The following is a 24150-nucleotide window of genomic DNA, read 5'->3' as shown; positions in this document are numbered from 1 at the left end:
AACGTCCGATTCCAGATTTAGTCTCCATTTGCTGTTATAATAACATCCTATCTTCTGAGAATGCTTTCCACTAGATTATGTATCATGGCTGTGGGGATTTGCTTTTTCAGAAGAGCTTTAGTGAGGTCAGCACTGATGTTGGGTGAGGAGGCCTGGGGTTCAAATGTACAGTGTGGTTTATATCAGGACTCTGTGCAAGACACTCAAGGTCCTTTAGACCAAGCTTGATAAACCTTGTCTTCATGGACGATACTTTGTGCACAGACGCATTGCTAGAACAGGTTTAGGACCATTGGATTGAATGAAGAGAAAGCTTAATGCCAAATGAGCTGTTCAAAAAAATACAACCTTTTGGTCATATTGTGTATGTGTAGTGTATTTCTTTGTTCTCTGTCCCTGTATTGTACGTTGGATAGAGCAAAACTGTGCACCTTCTGTGAGGGCTGGATTGAGACCCACTGACTCGTGTCTAGAACCTGCGACCATAAAGCACCAGCCAGAATAACAGAAAGAATAGCTTTGAGCAAAAAGACACTGTCTGCTGTATCATGCTGGCTCCTTAAACAAGCTACTCAAAAGCCATTGACATTCTCAGAACATCCACTCCTGTGAAGAGACTTGCACGCCCGCCTGAAATTTGCCAACTAGTGGCATGAATCCCAGCTCTCAGCCCTGCTCTCCATCCAACCAGGCAAACGAAGAAGCACCACTCATATCAATATTCTGAAGCCAAGAAAAGCTATTCCCAGAATCATTCCAGCCCACACCTCATACAGTAGCAGAAATATACATATGCACTACACATTCTTATGTTTTTCTGGCAAAAAAAAATTGCATTAAATCTAGTGTTTCTTGAAGGTAAAATACTTCATGTTGAAAACTAACTAATATTTCCTCTAATTCAGTGACTGAGAATTTAATTTTAATACTTGATGTCACACAGAAATTATCTAGAAAATGTCAACTAATATTTAAATGTGGTTATGGGAAAATAATCAGATGCGGTGGTATGATGCAGCCCAACATGAATCAGTGGTGTTTTTGTCCTATAACAGCACATCCCATGTTCGTCTTATACCGCATTATTATTTTAGCCCTACTCTTATATTTGTTAACATTTATATATTGTACATTGTTGCTGAATGCACATAAATCTTGAGGTTAATAAGGCAAAGAAATGTAGTTATAATACCGAGTAATATTACCGGTCATAATACCGAGAATGGTCAGTGTTTGAAAACATGCCACTTTATCTCTGACTTTTGCAAAGCACAGACACCTGAGACTTCCTTAAATACATAAATGTCTCTTCTGAAAACATTTAATACACTACACATATTGTTTTTATTGTACTTCTTATGTCACAGACGGTGAAAATGCATTTTATTACTACTTTTGAATAAACGCCACAGCTAAGGTCTAACTTTCTTGTTGCAATATACAGTACTTATTTGTCATGTATTTAATGTTATGTGTGTAAAATACCCTGGATTATACAGTATGATGTTGAACAAATGAGCATTTGCCTGTACATTGCCAACGAACAGGTCTACCATGACTGCTAACGATGCTATAGGGGAATATTGTTATTACTACGTTCATGGTCTATTTCTCACCTGACATCACCACACATCTCCTCATTAATGAATGCCCCGCAGTCAATAGTGCTTCAGTAGTATACGACTCTCACCTGTTAGAAATGCAGCAGATGGCAGTACAGTGCAGTTCCTATGCCTTATGGGTAGTAAACAACTGTTGCCTGTGGTGATACTGACTAAACTTCTCTACACAGTACTCGTGTGCATTCATTAGAAACCAAAATCTGCTAATACACCAGATGCCATGAAGCAGTCTAGAGTTACACTACAGGCTATTCTAACATTGAGGTACCTTTAATATTCACATTATTCATTCATCTTCACAAACTACTTTACTTTAGTCTGATCAGGGTTGCGATGGATCTGGGAGCATTTAAAATCCCAGGAGTACTTAATGTTGGAAATTCCATCATGGGACACCATGCAGACACACATACCTTTGCAGCTCGGGGAAATTTACCATAATTAATCTATATAATACAATTTTTTGGCCAGAGGGCAGAAACCAGCATGAGCTTAGGAAGAAATGTGGATGTCCACACACGCAATAAGCCGAGCTTAAAGTGTAACCCGGGACCCTGGAGCTTTACCATTGTCTCACCAATATCCATGTTATTGTATAATAACTCAAGCTAAACTATGTTGTTATTGGGTATTTTATACCTTAAGACGTTTCCAGTGCTTCCTGTCAAATACAATAAACTATCCAGTATCTAATGGGCTGCATTATTGTTGTAGCTTTTATTAAGCTTGCTAGAATGTAGTGCTTGTAATATTTTAAATGAATATGTTCCAGTCAGTTGATTCAATTGACCAGTTAATAACATTTGAAAATCTCTGTAGTTCTGCTTGGCATCTTAACTCCCACAACAACAGTGCCATGTGCTTGTATTGGTCTTGTGTTTGCCCTCATCGTGTTATTGGTCTGTTATGTGCACCTGTTTTCTTCTGATTATCATCTGGCTAATTTCTGTGCATGTGCGTCTGTTCCTTCCGAAGTTTTATTGTGCATCTGCAGTTAATACTGAGCCCTTATTTCTCATTTGTCTCATTTGTTGTTGCCAGAGTTTTGTCAGAGTTTTTGCGTTTTGAATCTTACTTATTTGCATTGTTTATGATTATGGATCACATAGGTTTAACCAAGTCTGCCTGTGCATTGCCCCTTGTTATTGATTTGGCGCTAATAAACCACACACTAAACACACTTGCCTCAGAGCACACAGATTCATCCTCATTTATCTTGAAAACTGCAACTCAAAATCTAAAGGTGTTCAGTTATTGATGCTTAGCAGTTGCTTGCATTTGCTAATTTAGCACAAGACTAAGCTCAATCTGGCACTGAATCACATTATTTCTGAGCAGAGATCACACATTATTGCCACCCTAGTAGAAGTAATAGAAGTAAATAATGAAAAAAATCATTAAGAAAACCAAATTAATTATTGTGCAATTAATTAGAATCTTTGTCTATAACCCCTGTTGAGTTGAGAAACCACTTCTTAATTAACAATCTTTCCAGATCCTCCATTATCCCTTGCAGGTCCTCATATCTTCTGTTCATTTTTTTTGTGAAATGAGGTTTAGGTCAGGAGACTGGTACGGCCATTGCAGAAGTTTGCGTCTATGGACACTGAGCCTTTGTTTGGATTTGTTTTGGATCGTTGTCCCTTAGCCATGTCCCAGCTGCAAGCTAGTTTGTTAAATTGAATCCGGCAACTTATTGCAAATGTGGCAACTTGGTGTCCTTTTTTTTGTTGAAACTCTCACTTCAAGGAAGATTCATGACATTTCTGATTATTTTAAAGCTAATTACTGCCATTAGAATGGTCGTGGGCTTTTTTTGTGTGTGTTTTCAGAGGCTTTGTCATATCGAAAGTCGACATGCTTTTATCTTATTTCATTTGTGTGCTCTCTAATCTTCTCCATGCAGATAAATGACTAAAGGAAGTTGGCCTCTGTGTCACCTCACATTTATACCCCAGTGAAACAGGAAGTCATGAATGATTGCTTTAATAATTCCTACCCTCTCAAGTGGACATTAAAGTAAAATATAAATGGAAACATTTTTAGTCTGTAGGGGTGCCAATAGTTCACCTGATCACCTGAAATTATTTCAGTTACAGGATAGCGTGCTCATTTCAATGTGTGATTAAAATAATTGACAGACATATTTTTCTGGGATAAATTGGGAAATTGGTATTTACTAAAGGTGACAGTATTACTGGGGCTGAAGGAAGATTCCTGGAATATTATGACAAAGACGAACCTTGAAAATGGTCTTCAGTGTCTTTGTCCTGTCAAGTCTTTTTCACCTTATCTTTGAAATGCAGGCCCAGTCCACAGTGGGGCCTAAATGAGATTAAGGGACAAAGCCTTGTGGCTAAAACATTACTTTTGATGAGGGAGATTCATGCTCCAAAGGCTGAGGGTGTGGCTTTGGGCATGATGGGTTAAGTAGCATGAGTCCCTTCAAACACCTCTCACCTGAGGCCATCATCACACACAGCCACAGTCCAACAGTGTAGGACTCCACACATACAGGACATTACAGCAGGGACATTAATTATTGGTTGGCAAATGCTTTAGGCTTGAAGAAAAAAACTGCAGGTTTTTTCCCCTCCTATACAGCTGAGCTTATTAACGTCGGGTTTCATACTGTTCCTACCTGGAGCTGTAGATTGAAAAATGCTGAGAGAAGCTTTTGAATTCATGCCTAACTCCTGCGGTCTATGGAAACATATTACAAAGCAAATATGCAGGCTCAGTGTAATAGGAACAGTTATTATTTGTCATCAGTGTTAGCAAAAAATTGCATACTTTACATAACGTGACAGTATTGAAACACAAGAATAATGTAATATTGCACTACAATATACCGTATTCACGGAAAGTCTATCATCATCAGAGTTTTTTTTTTTGTAGTTCCCCTGCTAGCTGGATTTTTAAGCTTCCAAAGCCATTTTAGTTTTAATAAGCATAAAGGAAGAATAATAGTTAATCAGAGAAAAAAAATGGTATCCATGTACAGTGCAGTTACCCTTCAGGAGTTAAGGAAATGAAGCAACCTGAATCAACTTACAGGAACCAGGAATTTTTTTATTTCCTCCAAGGCATGGCTCATGCGGGAATACGCCTCTCCGGGTGGTGCGAAGACTTCAATTAAAACATGAAGATCGTTGTTCAAATGGGCATATTTTGCCTCCCCACTTTTCCTCAGCTCTTCTTCCTGCAAGAAATACAGTGGGTTTAATTCTGTCTGGTCTCTATTAGGGCTGGAACCGAATATGTTATTTGGATTTAAACAGGTAAATTTTTCCCAATACAAATACACATAAATATTCTGTTTTTTTGTTTTGTTTTGTTTTTATTATTAAGCCAGCCAGAAAGGTTCATGGGGTAATTGGTTTGAACTAGAAGTGTGCATCAATACAGAGGATGCAAAAATGGAGGTTTTTATTTTCATGTTAACTTAAGTGAGCAGTCAGAAATAAAGCCTGCAGGACAAAGAATGACCACATTCATTAACACGATGCATTTCCAACCGTCATGAGTGCCTTTTGTTATGAAATTCATTCATTCATCATTCATTTTCTACCGCTTATCCGAACTTCTCGGGTCACGGGAAGTCTGTGCCTACAGTACAGTATCTCAGGCGTCATCGGGCATCAAGGCAGGATACACTCTGGACGGAGATGCCAATCAACCTACTGTACCATGCATGTCTTTGGACCGGGGGAGGAAACCGGAGTACCCGGAGGAAACCCCCGAGGCACGGGGAGAACATGCAAACTCCACACACTAAAGGCGGAGGCGGGAATCGAACCCCCAACCCTGGAGGTGTGAGGCGAACGTGCTAAGTCACCGTGCCCCCCTGTTATGAAATTCATCTCTGAAATTCATTAGAAAATATCATGGGCAAGCACAAATAATTAGACCTGGAACATATCACTTGTAGCTATTTTAATTTGGGGTGTAACGATTGGATGATCTGGAATAATGCATCAATTTAAAATGCAACCACATTTTTGCAGATTCGTTGTTCATCAAATATCAAATAATTCAGTTAAGATTCCAAATTTTATTGTATTGTATCATGTGGAAGCCTGAGGTTGACACCACATATTTTTTATAGTCTTTGTCTGCATTATGAATATCAACACATTTGTCAAATTTCACATTTATTTTCATTAATATGTCATACTCCACGACATCCCAAATGTCTTCATACATAGAGGGAATGAACACTTTTTAGCAAAAAGTAACTTTATTGACAAAACATCTTCTACATGATTGCTATCTCTTTGTTAATACACACAGTTGTCTCACAAATCTTGTTCCCAGTGTAGTGTGTGTTATGTGATGTGCTTGCCATGTTTCCTGAACAAGTCTTTCTCTGTCTGGGGGTAAAAAGAAGCCCAATGTATGGAGACCTGATGGATACTCTGTACAGGATGATGAATGACTAATGGATTTTGGCCTCTATGTTTCCTCAAATTTAAACTTAAAGTCAAATCAAAATTTGAACATTTTGTACTTACAGTTATATTGTGTTCATAAGAATATTTTGGGGTGGCAATATATAGAGACAGGGATTTTATTACAATGAAAACATGTTTTGGATAATTTAACATTTCAATTGAAGGCGAGATTTTTCTCATGTTTTTTGTGTGTGTGTGTGTGTGTGTGTGTGAGTGTGTGTGTGTGATTAAAAAGTACTAACTGCTGGGAGATTTATTTAGACCAGATGACATGTACATAATGTTGTTGAGAATTGGTGAGGAAAAAACATATATATGTATATATATACACATATAATTGTATGGAGAAACAGGGGAGCTGTTTAACAGAAATTGATGTAGCCACCCCTCAGATTAATTTTCCTCTATAACATGTGGAAAGGAATGGGGATTTATCTGAGAGGCATTCAGTTTCCTGATTCCATTTGATTGCTGAAGGTCATCTGTAACTATTCTTCAGAAAACTTGTAATTACTGCAGCCTACATTACCACCTCCAGTTGATTACTTTTGCCTGTAGCTTGTTCTCCAAGTCTGAAGAGCTCTGTTCAAGGAGGCATTCGTAGACACTCGATCAGTCATGCAGACTCTTCATTTCTGATTATCATTAACTAATAGTTGGTGAATATCTGTGCATTGTCACTAGGGTTGCAAAATTCCGGGAATTTTCAAGGCTCGAAACTTTCCATGGGAATTAAAGGGAATATACGGGAATTAACGGGAATATATGGGAATTAACGGGAATATATGGAAATAAACTGGTAATTTTAAGAAAATGCAGAGTTGCCTATAACAAGGAACTTAAATGTGCTTAAATTGCAGATAATTTTGTTTAAAACAACAAGATTTAATGCAATTTAAGTTGAATTTGTTAACTGCATTCCTCTGTCTCTTGCACACTGCTTACTGGAGGGCCATTGAGGCCAAACCACCTGCATTTACTTGCATTCTCCCATAACGTGCACAGTACCACTTTATTTTAGGGTCATTTAACCAGTCGCTTATTAGCATGAATATTAGTAGAATATTGGCTATTTCTTAGTACTTATTAAGCACATACTAATGCCTTATTCTGCATTACCTTATTCTCTACATTCTTAATTGTACCCAATACCTAAACTTAATAACTACCTTACTAATTAGAATAGATTACAGCAATCATAGGGAAATATGTTCATTACAATTATTAAGTTTATTATGCTTTTGTCTTACTCAATGAAAGAATCAATTAAAGTTCTACTTACAATTAAATCAGTCAAGATGTCATTTATAAAATGTGTATTACCTTGCATGCATGTCTGCTTATGACCAAACAAAATGTTTTTTTATGTTTCTATATGATATAAATTTTATAAAAGTTTGATATAAATTTTATAAAGGTTTATATAAATTTCCCTATATTTCCAAATAATTCCCATAAATTCCTGTAAATTCCACTAAATTTCCATAAAGTTTCCAATTTGGAATATTTCCAAAATTCCCCAGATTAAGTTCCTGTGGAAAGTTTCCGGAAATTTACCGGAAACTTTCTTCCCCTTTGCAACCCTAATTGTCACTGACCCAATCACTTTTAATGAAGGTCAGAAATCATCTTGTGTGTGTTTGTGGTACACTTTTGCAGTAGTGTGAACAAGAAGAAGTAACAAAACCCAAATTGAGTGTTTGTTTTATTTCCTGTCTTGTCCAAGATTTAGAACTTTCAGTGCGATTACATTTCAATGTCTCAAGTCTCAAGCTTTAAATTTCCTTTTATTTCAAGCCGAGAGCAAATGCACTGTGGCTCATTGTTTTAAAAGCTGAGTCTGTCTTTCAGGGTTTGTTTCAAAGGTACTGAAGTGAGTCTAAGTGCAACAGAACCCTCTAGAAATATGACATAATGACAAGTCTTTCCTTTTTTATGTTTATTCTTAGTGAAAATGGGGTACGTGGGGTACTGACAGCTACATTTTTGTAACCTAGTTTCTGTCTGGTGGTATAAGTAGATCTGTCAAATACTCCTTTCACTAAGGTTTCCTGAAGGTGTATGAAAATAACGATTGGCTTTTGTTCAGTTAATAATGTTTCACAGTGTGGATCAGGTATGCTTGATTGAAATTAGGAAAAATACTAAAGATCTTTCCTTGTGCTGCTTCTCAAAGAGAGTGATACAGGAAGGAAAATCGCACAGTTCAGACTCTGCATATAAATTATGCATTTTATTTTGCCTGAAAATTTGTTTCCATTGCAAAAAAAAAAATGCATCTCAGATGTTAATGAGCGAGCTCTGGATCCTGTAGGTCTGCATCACACTCATTGACAGATAGAAGATAGCAGTGATGCTGCAGAAAGAATTATTTCAGCTGGTTAAAGTGTATTAAAACCCCAGTCTGGGAGTATTTGAGCTATATTAAAAGTAAATGGATATATTGTAACCTAAAATAAGATGCTAAATAAACAACAATCATGCTGGTTTTATATTTTTCTAAGAAACATGACAAATGTCATTTCTACAGCAGCTCTGTAAGTAAAGAATGTAAATAACACAAATGTTAAAAAAGGGGTGTAGTTGTAATAATAATAATAATAATAATAATAATAATAATAATAATAATAATAATAATAATAATAACCAAATCCTAATCAGACTGGGGTACACCTAGCAGAGTATAAAATAAAATATTTCGCCACTTCAACACAAAGCCATAGAGCCTGAGAGACAAGAGAAAAGCAATAAATGAAGCTGTGCCAAACAAGCAGCCCACTTAATTACAGGCCATCACTGAGAGGCCATCAAATGCCTTTGCCGAGTGCTGACAAAAATATCATATAGGCACATACAGTACAGTATGATAATGTTGTGCCTTGCATTTTGAAATCCTATGGGACCTGCAATTTCACACACAAATTACACTGTCATGTTTAAGACACTCATTTATTTCAATGGCACTCACATTTAATTACTTTTTAATTTAATTGTGAAGCTCAGTTGTTTCATATAATGGCTTTATTGAAAGTGATGCAAAACAAATCAGTAAATGAAGAGCAAAACAAACAAACAAAAAAAAACGGCACGGTTACATAGACATGACAATTAACACATTGGGAACAGGTGTGCAGAAACAGGGAGGAGTAAACAAGGGCGGGGCAGGCACGTGACACGAACATAAACAGAAGCACATGGCCAAAAGTCTATACTGAGCACTCCCCCTGAGGCTTGGCTCCCGAAAATGCCAATCCCGTATTATTCCAAGAAGACCATGATTCCGACGAGATCCAGGAGGGGGGGCGAGGCACACGGCAAGACAGATGGGGGAGCAAGGCACATGGTGAGGCAGATGGGGGGAGCAAGGAACACGGCAAGGCAGATGGGGGGAGCAAGGCACACGGCAAGGCAGATGGTGGGGAGCAAGGCACACGGTGGCGCAGTCAGAAAGGGCTGAGCGATATCCACAGCCGAGCAGAAGGGCCGAGTGACGTCCACAGCCGAGCAGAAGGGCCTAGCGACGTCCACAGCCGAGCAGAAGGGCCTAGCGACGTCCACAGCCGAGCAGAAGGGCCGAGCGACGTCTACAGCCGAGCAGAAGGGCCGAGCGACGTCCACAGCCGAGCAGAAGGGCCTAGCGACGTCCACAGCCGAGCAGAAGGGCCGAGTGACGTCCACAGCCGAGCAGAAGGGCCTAGCGACGTCCACAGCCGAGCAGAAGGCCAGACCACGTCTCGACGACCAGAATGGGAAGGATGGCAGGAAAGATCCTCCGCCACAGGCCTGCAATACTCCCCGCAAAACAGAAGTGAGGCGACGTCCTCCACGGAAAACCAGGAATTGAAGCGACGTCCCCTACCAGAACAGGTGCGGGGCAATGCCGCAGAACACCAAAAAAAAAGGACAAAACCGGGCTGGTCGACATCCTCCGTGGAAAAACTGGAAGCAGAGCGGCGTCCCTCACTGGACAAAATGCGGAGCGATGTCACTGTAAGAAGGAAAAAGTCCAGGGGAAAACAGGCAGACTGGAAGAACAGTCCAGAGGGGAGAAAAAAGGGTATGCTCCCAATAAGCCAGTCTAGGCCGGAAGCTATACTGCTGGGTCCGAGATTGTGTGGAATCATTCTGTCACAGCCGGAAGGAGGAAGACAGACCCAGATACAGGATAGCTTTAAATAGACAGTGTTTTAATAAATTAAATACACACCAAAACAGGAACACAGATGAAACTAGACAGGACAAAGGTCGAGGAACCACTGACGGACACTGACGATGATTTTGCGCTGCCATCGGCAACGCGGCACGGTTACATAGACATGACAATTAACACACAGGGATAAACAAAGGCGGGACAGACACGTGACACGGAACATAAACAGAAGCACATGACCAAAAGTCCAGGCTGAGTCCTGACACATCCAAACTAACCTACTTACTTACTACTTTACTTTAATTTCCAAACTTACTTTGGAAATCTCAGTATACAAACATGCATGCCAGTCCAACAGCACAGAGCACAAACAATAGCTGCGATGCAATATAGATAACAGTACAGGATATTTCAGTGTAATATTAATATCATATATTTCATTCCTGCCTTAAACCCTGGCCCACTGAATTTGCTGATTATGTGGTTGAGGTATAAATCTAGAGATAACTGATAAATCATTCTCCGTCTTTTGGTATTTTCTCCATTACTATGTTCTTCAGAAAGCAAATGAAATGCAGCAGGTCTAGAACAAGAGCCAATTGTGCTATTCAAACTCTCCAAGCTAATTTCAAATGCAAATGTATTCCTGCTTAAATATTCACAGGGCGCTGGTATGGACATGTGTAAACATGATATGCAATGACTCAATTGTGCACCTTTACCACCATTCCAGCCTTTGCAGCCTGGAAAAAGTGATGGCACATCAAAATAGCTATTACAGGCGCCCTTTATGAAATACACGAATCAGTCATAACATTAGAGCCGCTGACAGATAAAGTGAATAACGTTGATTATCGTGTAACAGTGGCACCTGTCGAGGGGTGAAATATATTAGGCAGCAAGTGAACAGTCAGTTGGAAAAGTTGATTTGTTGGAAGCAGGAAGAATGAGGAACGCTCCATGTTCTCCTCGTCTTAGGAGTGTCCTCCGGGTACACCAGATTTCACCACAGTCCCAAGACATGCATTGTAGGCTGACTAGCATCCCTAAAATGAGTGTGCGCATTTGTGTGAGAGTGTGTGTGTGTGTGTGTGTGTGTGTGTGTGTGTGTGTGTGTGTGTGTGTGTGTGTGTGTGTGTGTGTGTGTGTGTGTGTGTATGTGTGTGTGTGTGTATGTGTGTACCCTTTCTTGTGTATCAAGTCTCCTAGATATTCTCCAGGTTCCCCAGGACTCAGTACAATAAAAAGTGTAGAAAATAGATGGTCTTGTATGGGTCAGGCTCTGATTTTGACTGATAAAATGCATATCTAATTCTAAAAATAAAAGTGTTTCTATGCATTTCTAAGCATTTTTTTTTATTTCCTCCTCTCCCTGTGTGCCAGTAGCTGCTGAGGCTGTGCTTAGACTTACACTGACAAGCTTTCAGGGGACAGAGAGTCTAAAAAATAAATAGCTCTGGTAAAGTAGAATTGCTGTGTACAGACTTTTCCTTTCGATGCAGCATTATGAGAGATGACACATAAACTATATTCTGAAATTGGATGAAATAAATGTATTTTAATATGTTTAATTCTATTAGGTTTCTGACTTAGTAGTGCACGTTTCTGAAAACTGTTTTTGCATATTAATGTGTTTAGGAATAAATCAAAGTGAATATCGTATGTCATATGCGTTCCAGAGATGGAAAGCAAAAAGCAGGATACTTTTACCCTACCTTGTCTTTATCTCTCATTGAGCCCTTGCCAAGGATGGACATCTTCGCTCCGGTTTCCTCTTGTAATCTTTTCATGGAATTGCCCCGGGGCCCCAGCAGTTTCCCAACAAAATTAAACTGTAATGGAGAAGAGAAAAAGCAATACTGTCGGTCTCTCACGCTACTTGACAGTTCTCTTACTTCAAAGTCAATAAAAAAACATCTATAGGTTTTTTTTTCCATCACAGACAAAGTCAGTCACACCCCCAAACATATTAGCTGAACAGAAATTGGTTAAAAAAGGAACTCAGTTTCTATCATGCCCATCATTTAATTTTTTTGCAGCAATAACAAGAAGGTTTGTGATTCCTTGCAAGCTGTATGTTGGAGTGTGAGCCTCTATCTGTAGAGAGTGTAATCTCTTACCTGACTAATCAAAGTTCAGGGTCAGCAAAGAACCTTTTTGTTGCTCACACTTGATATTACTACATTTGCAGATGCCAATAAAGATCTGTAGAGTGCCCCTGAGGTCGGTGCTTGTGGGAGGCATATAATTATTCATGAACTTTGCATACATTCAAAAGCTGCTCTATCAAGCATAGATTTCGCTCGATTTCGGTAACCGCTTTATCTCACGTCCGTGGTTCTGCAAATCTGAGTGCAACAATCATACATTGACAACCTAAAAATGATTGATTTGTTGAAAATAATTTGGAAAAATATCTTCAAATTAAAGTATGCAATTAATGTAACAACAAAATAGCGAATAAAATTAAAAGGGGGCACACGATGGTTTGTTTAGTGGTTGTGTTTGCCTTCATAAGCCCATTTGTGTACGATGTTTGCATGTTTTCCCCATGCTTCAGGAGTTTCCTCTGGGCAATCCAGATTCCTCCTCCTAGGGGCATGTTTGCTCTGTGCTTCAAGGGTTTCCTCAGGGTATTCTGGTTTCTTTCCCCAGTCGAAACACACTGTAGGCTGTAGGCACATTGTTTATACTGTGTAACTGTGTGATTGTGCCCCGTATTGGTTGGCACCTTGTGCCCCAGGGATAAGCTCCAGGTTCTCTACAACCCTGTGCAGCATAAGCGTTACTGAAAATGGATGTATGGATGATTAAAATCGATCATTATAATTGCACAAGAGCATTTTGTTCATTTTGATAGTCTGTAGGTGTTTGATTCATTTCTTTCAAGTATTTCATCATTTTTTTTTATTTCAGTGATGTTATGCAAATGTCACATCTGATAAAAAATATCAAAGCAAAAATAGCATCTTTATTTTCAGCAACATTAGATACAGGCATCTCTACTTCACAGCATTTCAACAAGCATTTCACAGAACTTCACAGAAAATAACTTTTCCTCCCCCACCACTGGGTTTATTTTTTTTTCCCTTGTATCTTGGATGACTTTATTTCCTGAATGTTATTTTTTTTTATTATTATTGGCTCACTATCTCAGCACTAGAATAAACCAAGACATGATCTATGTAAATGAAATGTATATGAGGCTAAATTGTGGTTGATGTATGTATGTATATGACATGTAGACAAGGATCTAAGTCAGGGCTTATTCCCAAACCAACCGTGTTGCATCATTTTTTCTGTTTATTTATTTATAACAGGAACAACTCCAGTAAATCTCAAATCACCACTCATGTGATGTTATATGATAATTTCTAAAATCAGATGCAGAGTAATTTGTATGTCATTCTTGGCACTCAAATCTCTGTTCATTTCTATGCTGCTTTGATGAATAAGGGCCAAAAAATTTTTCTCCAATGGGGATTCTAGTCACACAGTGTAGATGATGAGCTATCAAGAAATTGGCCTGGGGCAACAACTAACATTTCACACTCACAGTGGGTGAAAAGTCGCCGAGACCATTTACTAGATTTTTCCACTCTTTTTTTCATTTTTTAAAACATCTATAAAGCAATCACAACACAATCTTACTAGCATTAAAAAAGACATATAGTATGGCACGTTTTATGTCAAATATAGACTTTAAAGCAGTGATTAGACAGAATGTTAAAAAAATAAAGTCCTTGTGAAAGCCTTGAAATTGTGAGCCAATAAAAATAAAAAATAAAAATTGTAAGGCTGTAAAAGCAAAATGGAGGGATTAGTACTTATTAGCTAGCAATTACACCAGATCATTTCTTTTGCTTTTATAACTAAACCTTAACCTTAAAATTACATGATTTTGTTTCCACCCCAGAGAGGAAACTAATGAGATGCAAAATTGTTACTTGTTCAACACTTTGCTTTATTGTGCCAGGGAATCCCTTATCTCATTATTTTACACATTGTTGTTCCTTTGTTATATGTTTAGCAGTTGCAGGTTTTTCTAAGATGCATGTTCTCATAGAGGGACAAATCAGTACCCGAGGTTCCTGGGACATGCTCATTTGTGTCCAGTCTCTTGGTGTTAAATAATCACCTAGCACACAAGTTTGCACAACAACCACAGAAACCGGAAAAAAAATCCACTTTTTTTGTAGCTATGTTTAAATTTAATGTTCAAAATCCCACCACCTGCTGCACTACACACATTGTTCGGGGCACAATCTGAATGACGGTGGAATGATTTATACTAGACAGTTTAATTAGTGTGCATGAATGACAGATAGATTTTTGTTGACACTTGAAAAAAACGAGTAAAAAGTCTTACACAAAGCAGACAATAACGTACCGTCAAGGTCAAATATATCAACAGGGGAATAAATCCAGGTATTCAGGTTCAAATGATCTTTAACACGAGATGTGTGGAAAGAGAAAGGCGTCATATGAATTTTTAATTGTGTGTTGAGCAAATGTTTGCAATGTTTGAAGAATATAATCATTCACTCTTTGATCCCTTTAATCTGTATTGATGCGCTTAAATGTCTAGCCACTTTTTAGCTTATTCATTTAGGTTTCTTTGTAAGTACATAGAGCTTTATCTAATGTCAGCTGGCTAATTCATTTATTATTTGTCATCCCTGACTGTCACCACAGCAGATACTTTATGGTAGTATGCAAACGCAGGAGTTTGTTTTAAAAAAGGCACCAAATTAAGAACATTTGAAATTAACGTATGAAAATAGGAACAGATGAGAAACTAGATTTAGTGAACAAACCAGCAGACATCAGGCAAAGAAAGTCAAAACACTGCACAGGTCAAACAGACTATGAACAGGATCCAAATAGACTCAGCAAAATCACAGTCGAGAACAGAGGAAGTATATACACAGGAGCAATAGGTAGGCTTGGTAATGTCACGAGCATAAGAGAACTGAACGTATACTTTGCAAAGTGCAAACTAAAACTTCTAAACAATGCTGAATTAAATCTATGTAATTAAACACAGGTGAAAACTATTTGAAAGAGAACGTCTATGATCATGGGAGAGCAGGTGGTTGCTGGGAGTGAAAATCTGTGGTGGCCATATTTGTAGGCTGATGTGAAGCATTTATATTGCTATGTGATTCGGACAGTGCTTTACATGAACAACCTTCAAAAAGAAACCAAATAAAAAAAAAATGAAATATGTTCAAAATTGATGCTAAACAACTAATGCATAACAAAACAGTCCAGCTCATGTAAAGATTTTTTGTTTCTTCACCAGCATTTTGTGTGTGTGTGTGTGTGTGTGTGTGTGTGTGTGTGTGTGTGTGTGTGTGTGTGTGTGTGTGTGTGTGTGTGTGTGTGTGTGTGTGTGTGTGTGCATCTTATTAATCTATTACTCCATGGTAATTTGTGTTTGTTTATCTAGTTTCTGCTCTGCTGCTCAAAGATTTTGCCAACACAATGGAGCTTGCCCTTCAAATGTTCTCAATGGTCAGCTGGCACACAGTGAACCGAGTGAAATAGTTACCCCTTACACGTGTACGCATCATCTGCTCAGCACATGTCAGGAAATCACCTGCATCAAGTGAACAAACTCTCATCACATCTGCCTGGAGCCTCCCAAGTCTACTTCAAGGTGAAAATTAGTGTGGCGTTATTTAGGAGATTCATAGCACTTAGGGAGGGATCTAAAGATGAAGTACGCTGACAGCGTTTGTTTATATTTAGAATAAACCTAAAGAGCTTTAAGGAAGATGATTAGTTCGGAAACTGGATTATGAATTTTCTACATGACTGAATTATTGCAAAAAAATGAACATTCAAGACAGATTCGTCTCATTAATGCAGCTCGGTTGGATGCCTTATAAATAAGCTGGAATGCTTCTAAATCACTGTAGCTCGGCAAGACAATATGACACTCAAACTGTAGATGAAACAGCTTTTAGGTGATATCTACTGAAAAGAAAAACAACATTAACAAGCAAATAATGTTGTAGGTGTTACATTCCTGGCAATTACCTCTCCATGAGTATACATGCAATATGCAGATTAAGCGTAAGCAGAAGGATTTTTCTGCAACCTATCATGCAGCATCAACAGGCTCATTTGTTTCTGAGTGTTAGAAATGCCTGCATCTCTTCCTGTGTGGTGGATGTGACAGAAATACTCCACAGCTGGCAAGAAGCCCTCGAGCAGATGGCCGAAGAAGCTCACTGGGCGGTGGCAGCCAAGTGGCCTGTTTTCATTAAGCTAATGAATGTCTGGAGCCCCTCTCTGGCTCTGCGATGAGCAATTTGGGCTTTATTAGAGACCATGGTTCAGTGGTAAATGAGGTTTGAAAAGACGCAAGCCGCCCCAGCAGCGGTATGCTGGCAGGACGATGAATGATGGGTACAGACAGACTGACATAAGAGTGGCACAAGTGAAATGATGAACGCGATATCTCCAGTGTGAGGACGATTACTTCAAACCAATCAAGCATCAATATGTGCTGATGATATCAGAGAGTAATTAAAGGGCTAGTAAAGAGCCAACAGTGTTGATTTATTGTTATTGTTAAGCAAAGAGAATTTATCAGTCAGTGCTTGACTGAGCCCCTAACAAATGAGTTTCCCTATATGAGACTCTGTGACAGGGACCTTCACCTGGTCTGGGCTTTGCTGGTCTCTCTCTCTCTCTCTCTCTCTCTCTCTCTCTCTCTCTCTCTCTCTCTCTCTATTTAATGGTTAAACAGTTCTCTGAACCTTTTCACAACATCAAAATCTTTTATTTATGTCAGATTAAATTCCTGTCCAAATTTCAGATACCAGAACAAGATGGTCCTTTGTCTAATAGGGATATTTCTTTGCGGTTAATTAAGTATGACACTCAAGCCTACACAGAGACTCAGTTGGATTGGCATCAAGGATAAGCCTTAAATAGGAAACGTATAGTTCATTACCCTCAGCTTACTCTGACTGCCGCATGTATTGTGAACTTAATTACCAATCTTGGCAGCCAAAATATCTAAATAAATGACCTTTGTTTTGGGTTGATATGTTCACTGTAAAATCTGAAATTCATTTAAGCATGAGCAATAGCATAGTAAACCTCCTTGTTCTATTTCTCCTGCTCTGTTTGGATAGGATGGAGGCAAATATACATTCACTGCATTAGAAACACTTATACCAGTAGTCCAATGCACAGAATAATGCAGGTACAGGTCAAGAGCATCACTTAATTATGCACAGACCTTTATTTATTTGTTGTACATATATTTACATATTTATCTGCACTTGTTCCTTTGCACATTTTTTTTTTTACTATTTGCACTAAAGGTTGATGCAATGTACCTATATAGTATAAAAATGACAATAAAGTTCTATCTATCTATCTATCTATCTATCTATCTATCTATCTATCTATCTATCTATCTATCTATCTATCTATCTATCTATCTATCTATCTATCTATCTATCAGTGCTGTAATGTAACGGAGTACAAATACTTCATTACTGTACTTAAGTAGAAATTTCACGTATCTGTACTTTTACTTTGCTATTTAAATTTATGTCAACTTTCACTTTTACTCCACTACATTTCCTAGATAAAATGTATACTTTTACTCCGTTATATTTCCACTAAGCATCTTTGTTACTCGTTACTACAAAATAAAATCAGAAGAAATGTGTGCATCTGCAATAAGGGAGGTTTGGCGAATCACTGCTCCTAGATTGCATTACACAGCTCCGCACGCTCTATTTCAGCGTAATGTTGCCAAAAGGAGGCGGAAGCACAACTGAAACCGCAATGGAAGCCCCTACTGGAGGACCTCCCGTTATCGTGGACGACCACCCCGACGATAGTGGTGAACTCGGTGAACAGGGTGAAGAAGATAACGTATTTGCAAGAAATGTTTCTGTACATTGGAATGAAAGATTCTTCCTACCGGATGAAGTGCCTCTTATGCCTACTGAAAATCACTGTAATTTTACTTTTTACTTTTACTTCAAATACTTAAATATATTAAATATCAGAAAATGACTTTTGATACTTAAATATCAGATACTTTAAGACTTTTACTTGAATAATATTCCAAAAGGTAACTTTCACGTCTCCCAAAGTCTTTTTCTAGTACGGTACTTCTACTTTTACTCAAGTATTGCTATCTAGTACTTTATAGAACACTGCTATCTATCTATCTATCTATCTATCTATCTATCTATCTATCTATCTATCTATCTATCTATCTATCTATCTGTCTGTCTGTCTGTCTGTCTGTCTGTCTGTCTGTCTGTCTGTCTGTCTGTCTTAAATAATGTTTACAACAAACAGCAGAATGGGAAGAAAATGTGATCGCTCTGATTTATGTGGTATGGTTTTTGGTGGTAGAAGCGCTGGTTTGATTATTACAGAAACTCCTGATCAGGATGGTCCTGCATGTTGTTCCTCAACAGTTGCTGAGATTACACAGAATGGTCAACAACAAAAAACATCTGGTAAGCTGCAGCTCTGTAGATGGAAACATCGTGTTGATGAGAGAGGTCAGAGGACCAATGGGTTCAAACTGGCTATAATAATTCAAATAAGCAAAATGTATAACTGGTTTACAGCAGCAGAAAACCACACTGGCTTCCAGTCGAGTTAACCAATAACGGTCATCTGAGGCTACAACAGGAGCAAGCTCACTGATGATGTAGTGGTTGCTCAGTGTTTAAGACATTGTAGTTTTGATCTGAAAGTCATGAATTTAAATCCCTGCACCACCAAGCTGCACAGCTGGGCCCTTGAGCGAAGCCCTTTAACCCTCAACTGCTCAGTTGAATATAAATGTAATGTAATGTAAATGCCTACTGGATAGAGAAAGATGTGAATAATGTAAACCAGTGTACAGATGGACGGTGAGAGTACAGTTTTTGGGAGGGAAAGCAAATTAGAGACCTTTAGAAGAGAAATTCTGGCATATTAATACTTAAATATCAAAACTCCTTCAAACTTATTCTGAATACATTACTCGTATCTACTGAGTATTTGCATGCTGAACTGATATTGCCCCAAACCTCTGGCACAGATTAGATTTGATATATTTTCCAATCTGATCAATTACAGCTGTAATAGCCTCGTAACAGACATGTAAACAATCAGCATTATCCAATACTTAACATTTCATTGCATGAAATACCATTATATTCAGAAACGCTTAAAAAGACGTCAACATGGTGTCATTTACAGCAACTTACATACATCAGACAGCATTTTAATCCATGGAATAATGCCTGAAGCATTATTTATCCTTTATGAGCAATCTTTTATTGGATAAGAACAATGTACTGTACATATATTAAAGTTAACTGCATATTGTTTATTCTAACATATTCTATGCTGAAAAACTCAACTCTATTACTATTATTCATCTTACTAAATACAGACATTGTGAGCAAATGATGTTATAAAAACTGAAAGATTGTTGCCAGTTATTGGCTATTTTAAAAAAAAAAAAAAGCTTTAAGGTTGCAAAAGGCTAAATAGCACAATTGATAGAAATTGTGATTTTCTCAATGGAACAACAAAATTGCTTGTCTCTTTGTGTATATTCTATTATGGCTTACAAGAATAATCACAAATAATAGAAGCTAGCAGGGTCATCAAATTTCCTATCATTATGCTCCTATCACGCCAAATTTCTTATCATTCTATTTCTATCTGACGATATGACTGGAAAAATAAAGTGTTGTGACACCAGTTATCTGAGAGTTGACAGAGAGAATTTTTATTTGCTCTGGTTGTCTTTAGCAGCCGTACCACCCAGTGTTGCCTTCACAACGATGAATATATATGACTGTGAGAAAGTGAAATTCCTGCAGATTACATACAGATTTTCTTTTAAAAGTTAGCAGTTTGTAATCTTGAGCTTTTACCGAGGAAATCTGAAATAAAAACAGCTGGGTGATGTTTTTGACCTGGTTTAAAAAAAAAATAAATCCAAAGTCAAACCATCAAAACACTCCATTTCTAGCTCAGTATGTACTTGCCAATAATACTTGGCATAAAATATAGTGGGGTATTATCCAAAACAGTGGCTAGGCATTTTGCCTTTGTTTGAGCTGGAGGGCAAACCCCAGTGCCGTGATGCATGGCACCAGATAAGTACCCCAGCCAGACTGAGGCGAGCAATGCCAAACAAAGCTGCTGTACTGCTAGGATGGACTTCCCACAGCAGGGTTTTAGTCAAGGACTGAGACTGTTAAGGCTCTGAGATGAGAGAAGACATGACTCAGCTTGAGTGAGTGTGTGGACACAGGAATTAGCAGTGAGGAGGTTAGACAGTGACAAGATACAGCACAAAAGATAGTCCTTGCAAAACTGAGAAAAGGCTAACAAACTCAAAGAGACAGACAGATTAAGACAAGACAGAGAGGAAAGAAAAAAGGTGCAAAGTAAAAGAAGGAGAAAAATAGAGAGATTCCTATAGACATAGTGGAGTGAGAAATTTATAGATTTTTTTTTTATGGGAGTGTAAGGGACAGAGAGATAAAATGAAAAAGACCATCATGAAGGAGACAGATGCATACATGAACAGAAAAGAGACAGAAAGCAAAAATACACTGACCTGGCAACTAAAAGGGTTAGATTGTTTACTGAGAGGACATATTTAGTATTAGTTTAGCATTGTATCAACACTCAAGTGTATGATCGTTAGTAGTTAGTATGTAGTTTTATTTGTGCAGTTCTGTCTAGGGACATAGATCTATGGACTACAAACTGGTCGTTTGCATAATGTCTAGTAAAAGTGGAATGAAAGACATACACATATTCATTCTTCAGTAAATACTTTATCTTTATCAGGGTCATGGTAGAACCAGAGCCTATTCCAAGCACAAGGCAGGAATACACCTGGGGTGGCATGCTAGTCCATTACGTGACACACTCATTCAACCTAGGGGTAATTCAGGGAAGCCCATGGAGCCCACGAGTGGTGCAGAGTAAGACATGAGAGCCATCCATGAACACTAATCTAGACAAACCCATTATTGGCAGTAAAATACTTGTATGTTGTAGGGACATGAGAAATTATTGGAGAACCAGACAGTAACCAGAAAGTAAGGCATCACCTCCATTCACAGACTTTACCGATACTTAAGTTTGGGTAAATATGACGTTGAAAATTAGCTGATCGACTGGTTCTTGACTGTCTGCAGAGGCCTTGTGAATTGCTGGTCATGTTTAAATACAGACTGTCTACAGACAGAAGGATAAAATTAGAAAGACAGTCTTGGCAAATGAAAAAATTATAAGAAAGAACAAAGAATAAAGTGAGGGAAGGCAAAGCTGAAAAAGAGAGGTATTGAGAATACTAGAAAGAAACCAAGGATGGAGATAGTGTGAGTGAGGGACAAAAAGAAGGAGCACTCAAACAACACTCTCCATATTTCAGAGTGAACTTCAAAGGGACCTTAAGAGCTTTGAGGAAGATGATTACTTGCGAAACCGGATTATGAATTGCTGTTTCTACGCGCTTGAATTACGGTCAAAAGTGAACACTGATGACAAATTCATCTCATTAGTGCAGCTCTGTTGAAAATGCCCTCATGCATAATGAATAAACTGAAATGTCTCCAAATCACTGTAGCCTGCCCAGACAATATGACACTCAAGTTAAAGAAAATGAAATGTAGGCAGAGCTGTGTTGTTGTTTTTTATTCATTCTTTAACATTTACTAGAAAGAATATACATATACAGAGACATATTCATTCTTTACAATAACTACCTTTAGTTTCCTCAAGGTCAGAGCTAAGTCAATAAACCAAATGGAACATATTGCAGTAGTAACAGTACAGTCGTAACAGATGTTAGAAAATTACTGAAGTTTTTTTAAGAAGATATTTAGTGAGATGTATTTTGAGATATTTATCTTTGTGTTGAAAAATCCTCAGCATTTCATGACCCACACTGAGCATTGGAATGCTGAGGCCAGCAGCACAGATGTTGGGTAAACAAACAGCGCATTAAAACCATCTTCCCATCAGGAGGCCATCACCTTAAAAGACCTTTATTCACACAGGGCTGGAAAAGATATCCCGAAATGCCTGTATTTTTCATGTTTGTTTTTTTTTTTTTTTGTCAGTACACGAAGCCATCCAGAACTAATATCACCATCATGGGTGCATTACAGCAACTGCAGTCTAGTCAGCTGAAACAAATTGCTGTATTTTTGCAGTTTACTCTTCTCCTAAACTTTCCACAACGTGAGAGGTGTATAAACTAAGCTGGTTTGTGTTTGCAGGATTTTAGTCATCCAATTTTGGCAGTTTTGAATATCTAGTTATAAACCATGTTTCTGCCCTAGGGTTTCACTGGAGACCTAAGATTTCCAGAAATTTCATTCATTCATTCATTTTCTACCGCTTATCCGAACTACCTCGGGTCACGGGGAGCCTGTGCCTATCTCAGGCGTCATCGGGCATCAAGGCAGGATACAGACTGGAAGGAGTGCCAACACATCGCAGGGCACACACACACTCTCATTCACTCACACACTCACACACTACGGACAATTTTCTAGAGATCAGAAATTTCAGAATTTCATAAATTTCTAGAAAACTCATAGGCATGGCATACTGTATATCATGTAGCATATATCTTTATTTTATTAATACTGTAGATTCAGCAAAATTGTTTGATTTAATATTAGCAACATCCAGGGGCGGTTCTAGACCTTTTTTAGGGTGGCTCCAGCCCCCCTGTCTGTGATCTCAGCCACCCTAAAACTATAAGTATAATTTTTACTTTTAAAAAATAAAAAATAAAATGCAGGAAATGAAAAGAAAATTATTTATCAGTTTGCTCAGGGAGCAAAATTTTTTACTTTGCTTTTACGCACGTGCGTTGTAGTGTTTCAAAAGAGCATCAGCTGTCTGCTTTATCTGAACATATAAACAAAGCAGTATAGTAGCATAGCAGTTTTCATTATTTAATTGGAGATATTTCTTTTAAAATGTATGTATTGTGAGGATGTATTTTATGCCATCCCACAAGTAAAAATTTGTCGGAGGTACAGTTATAAAAAGTTGTACTACTGCATGTTTCTGCTATAAGTAGTGAACTTAATGTACAGAGATTTGTGTGTGTGTGTATATGTATATACACACAGTACTATGTTGACATTTAAAAAAAAATCAGTTATACCAGTGAAATTCCACTATTATAACCGGAGTGTATAACACAAACAAAATATTAATGCAAACAATTCATTCAATACTAAATAAAAATAACATTTATTGATTTGGTCTTTGTGTTGTGAATATTTTTTTATTAATGACTGCATTCATAGGACACACTGTTCGTAGAGAATGCACACATACATGAACTGATTTGATTCAAGACTGGCATCATTACATCATGCATAAAATTTGTACACTTTTGCCATTTTAAATAATACCATAACTTTTGGCTTACTATGTAGTCATATAATATAAAACTCTTCTGTTTTAAATTCGCACTGGGGGCTAAGCCTCCCTAAAGATGAAATCCTAGAACCGCCCCTGGCAACATCTGAAAATCTAATATTTTCATTTTACAACTGCAAATTTCCCACAGATAGAGCCGACCTTATCACTCAAAAGAATGCAAAGAACGTATGTCTCTAATTAGCCAGTGATGGTGAAATGTTTTGATTTCCCATTAGTGGGAAAATGTTAGAGGAAAACACATCACTGTAGCGTTATGAAACACATTTTATGTACAGCCAATCTCCACGTCTCTGTTCAGATTGTGAGAAAATAGGTCCTAATTTGTTTTCTGCAGTGGCTGTAGGAGGAGCAGAATCAAGTCATTAATTTTTCTGTCAATGGGGAAAAATTTAAGATAATTAGGGTTAGAGGTAATTGGGGCTAATTAGGAAAGTACGGTCAGCCCCAC

General features: G+C 38.0%; 1 protein-coding gene across 2 annotated transcripts in view; it reads right to left on the bottom strand.

The window, feature by feature from the left end:
* Positions 1-24150, bottom strand: part of khdrbs2 (KH domain containing, RNA binding, signal transduction associated 2) — a 104097-nt gene that overhangs the window by 47643 nt on the left and 32304 nt on the right. For both annotated transcript variants that reach the window (XR_007140290.1, XM_027174826.2), the window contains exons 3-4: positions 11942-12058; positions 4678-4824 (exon numbers count right to left, since the gene is read on the bottom strand). Coding sequence is in view for 1 of the 2 variants with exons in the window: in XM_027174826.2 (XP_027030627.1) it covers positions 4678-4824; positions 11942-12058 (264 nt within the window). In the remaining variant the exon portion in view is untranslated. The remainder of the gene's footprint in view (positions 1-4677; positions 4825-11941; positions 12059-24150) is intronic.

This window comes from Tachysurus fulvidraco, chromosome 4 (genome assembly GCF_022655615.1).
Source record: "Tachysurus fulvidraco isolate hzauxx_2018 chromosome 4, HZAU_PFXX_2.0, whole genome shotgun sequence".
Taxonomy (NCBI): domain Eukaryota; kingdom Metazoa; phylum Chordata; class Actinopteri; order Siluriformes; family Bagridae; genus Tachysurus; species Tachysurus fulvidraco.
Note: the sequence above shows the minus strand (reverse complement) of the source record. Positions and strands in the feature narration are given on the sequence as shown.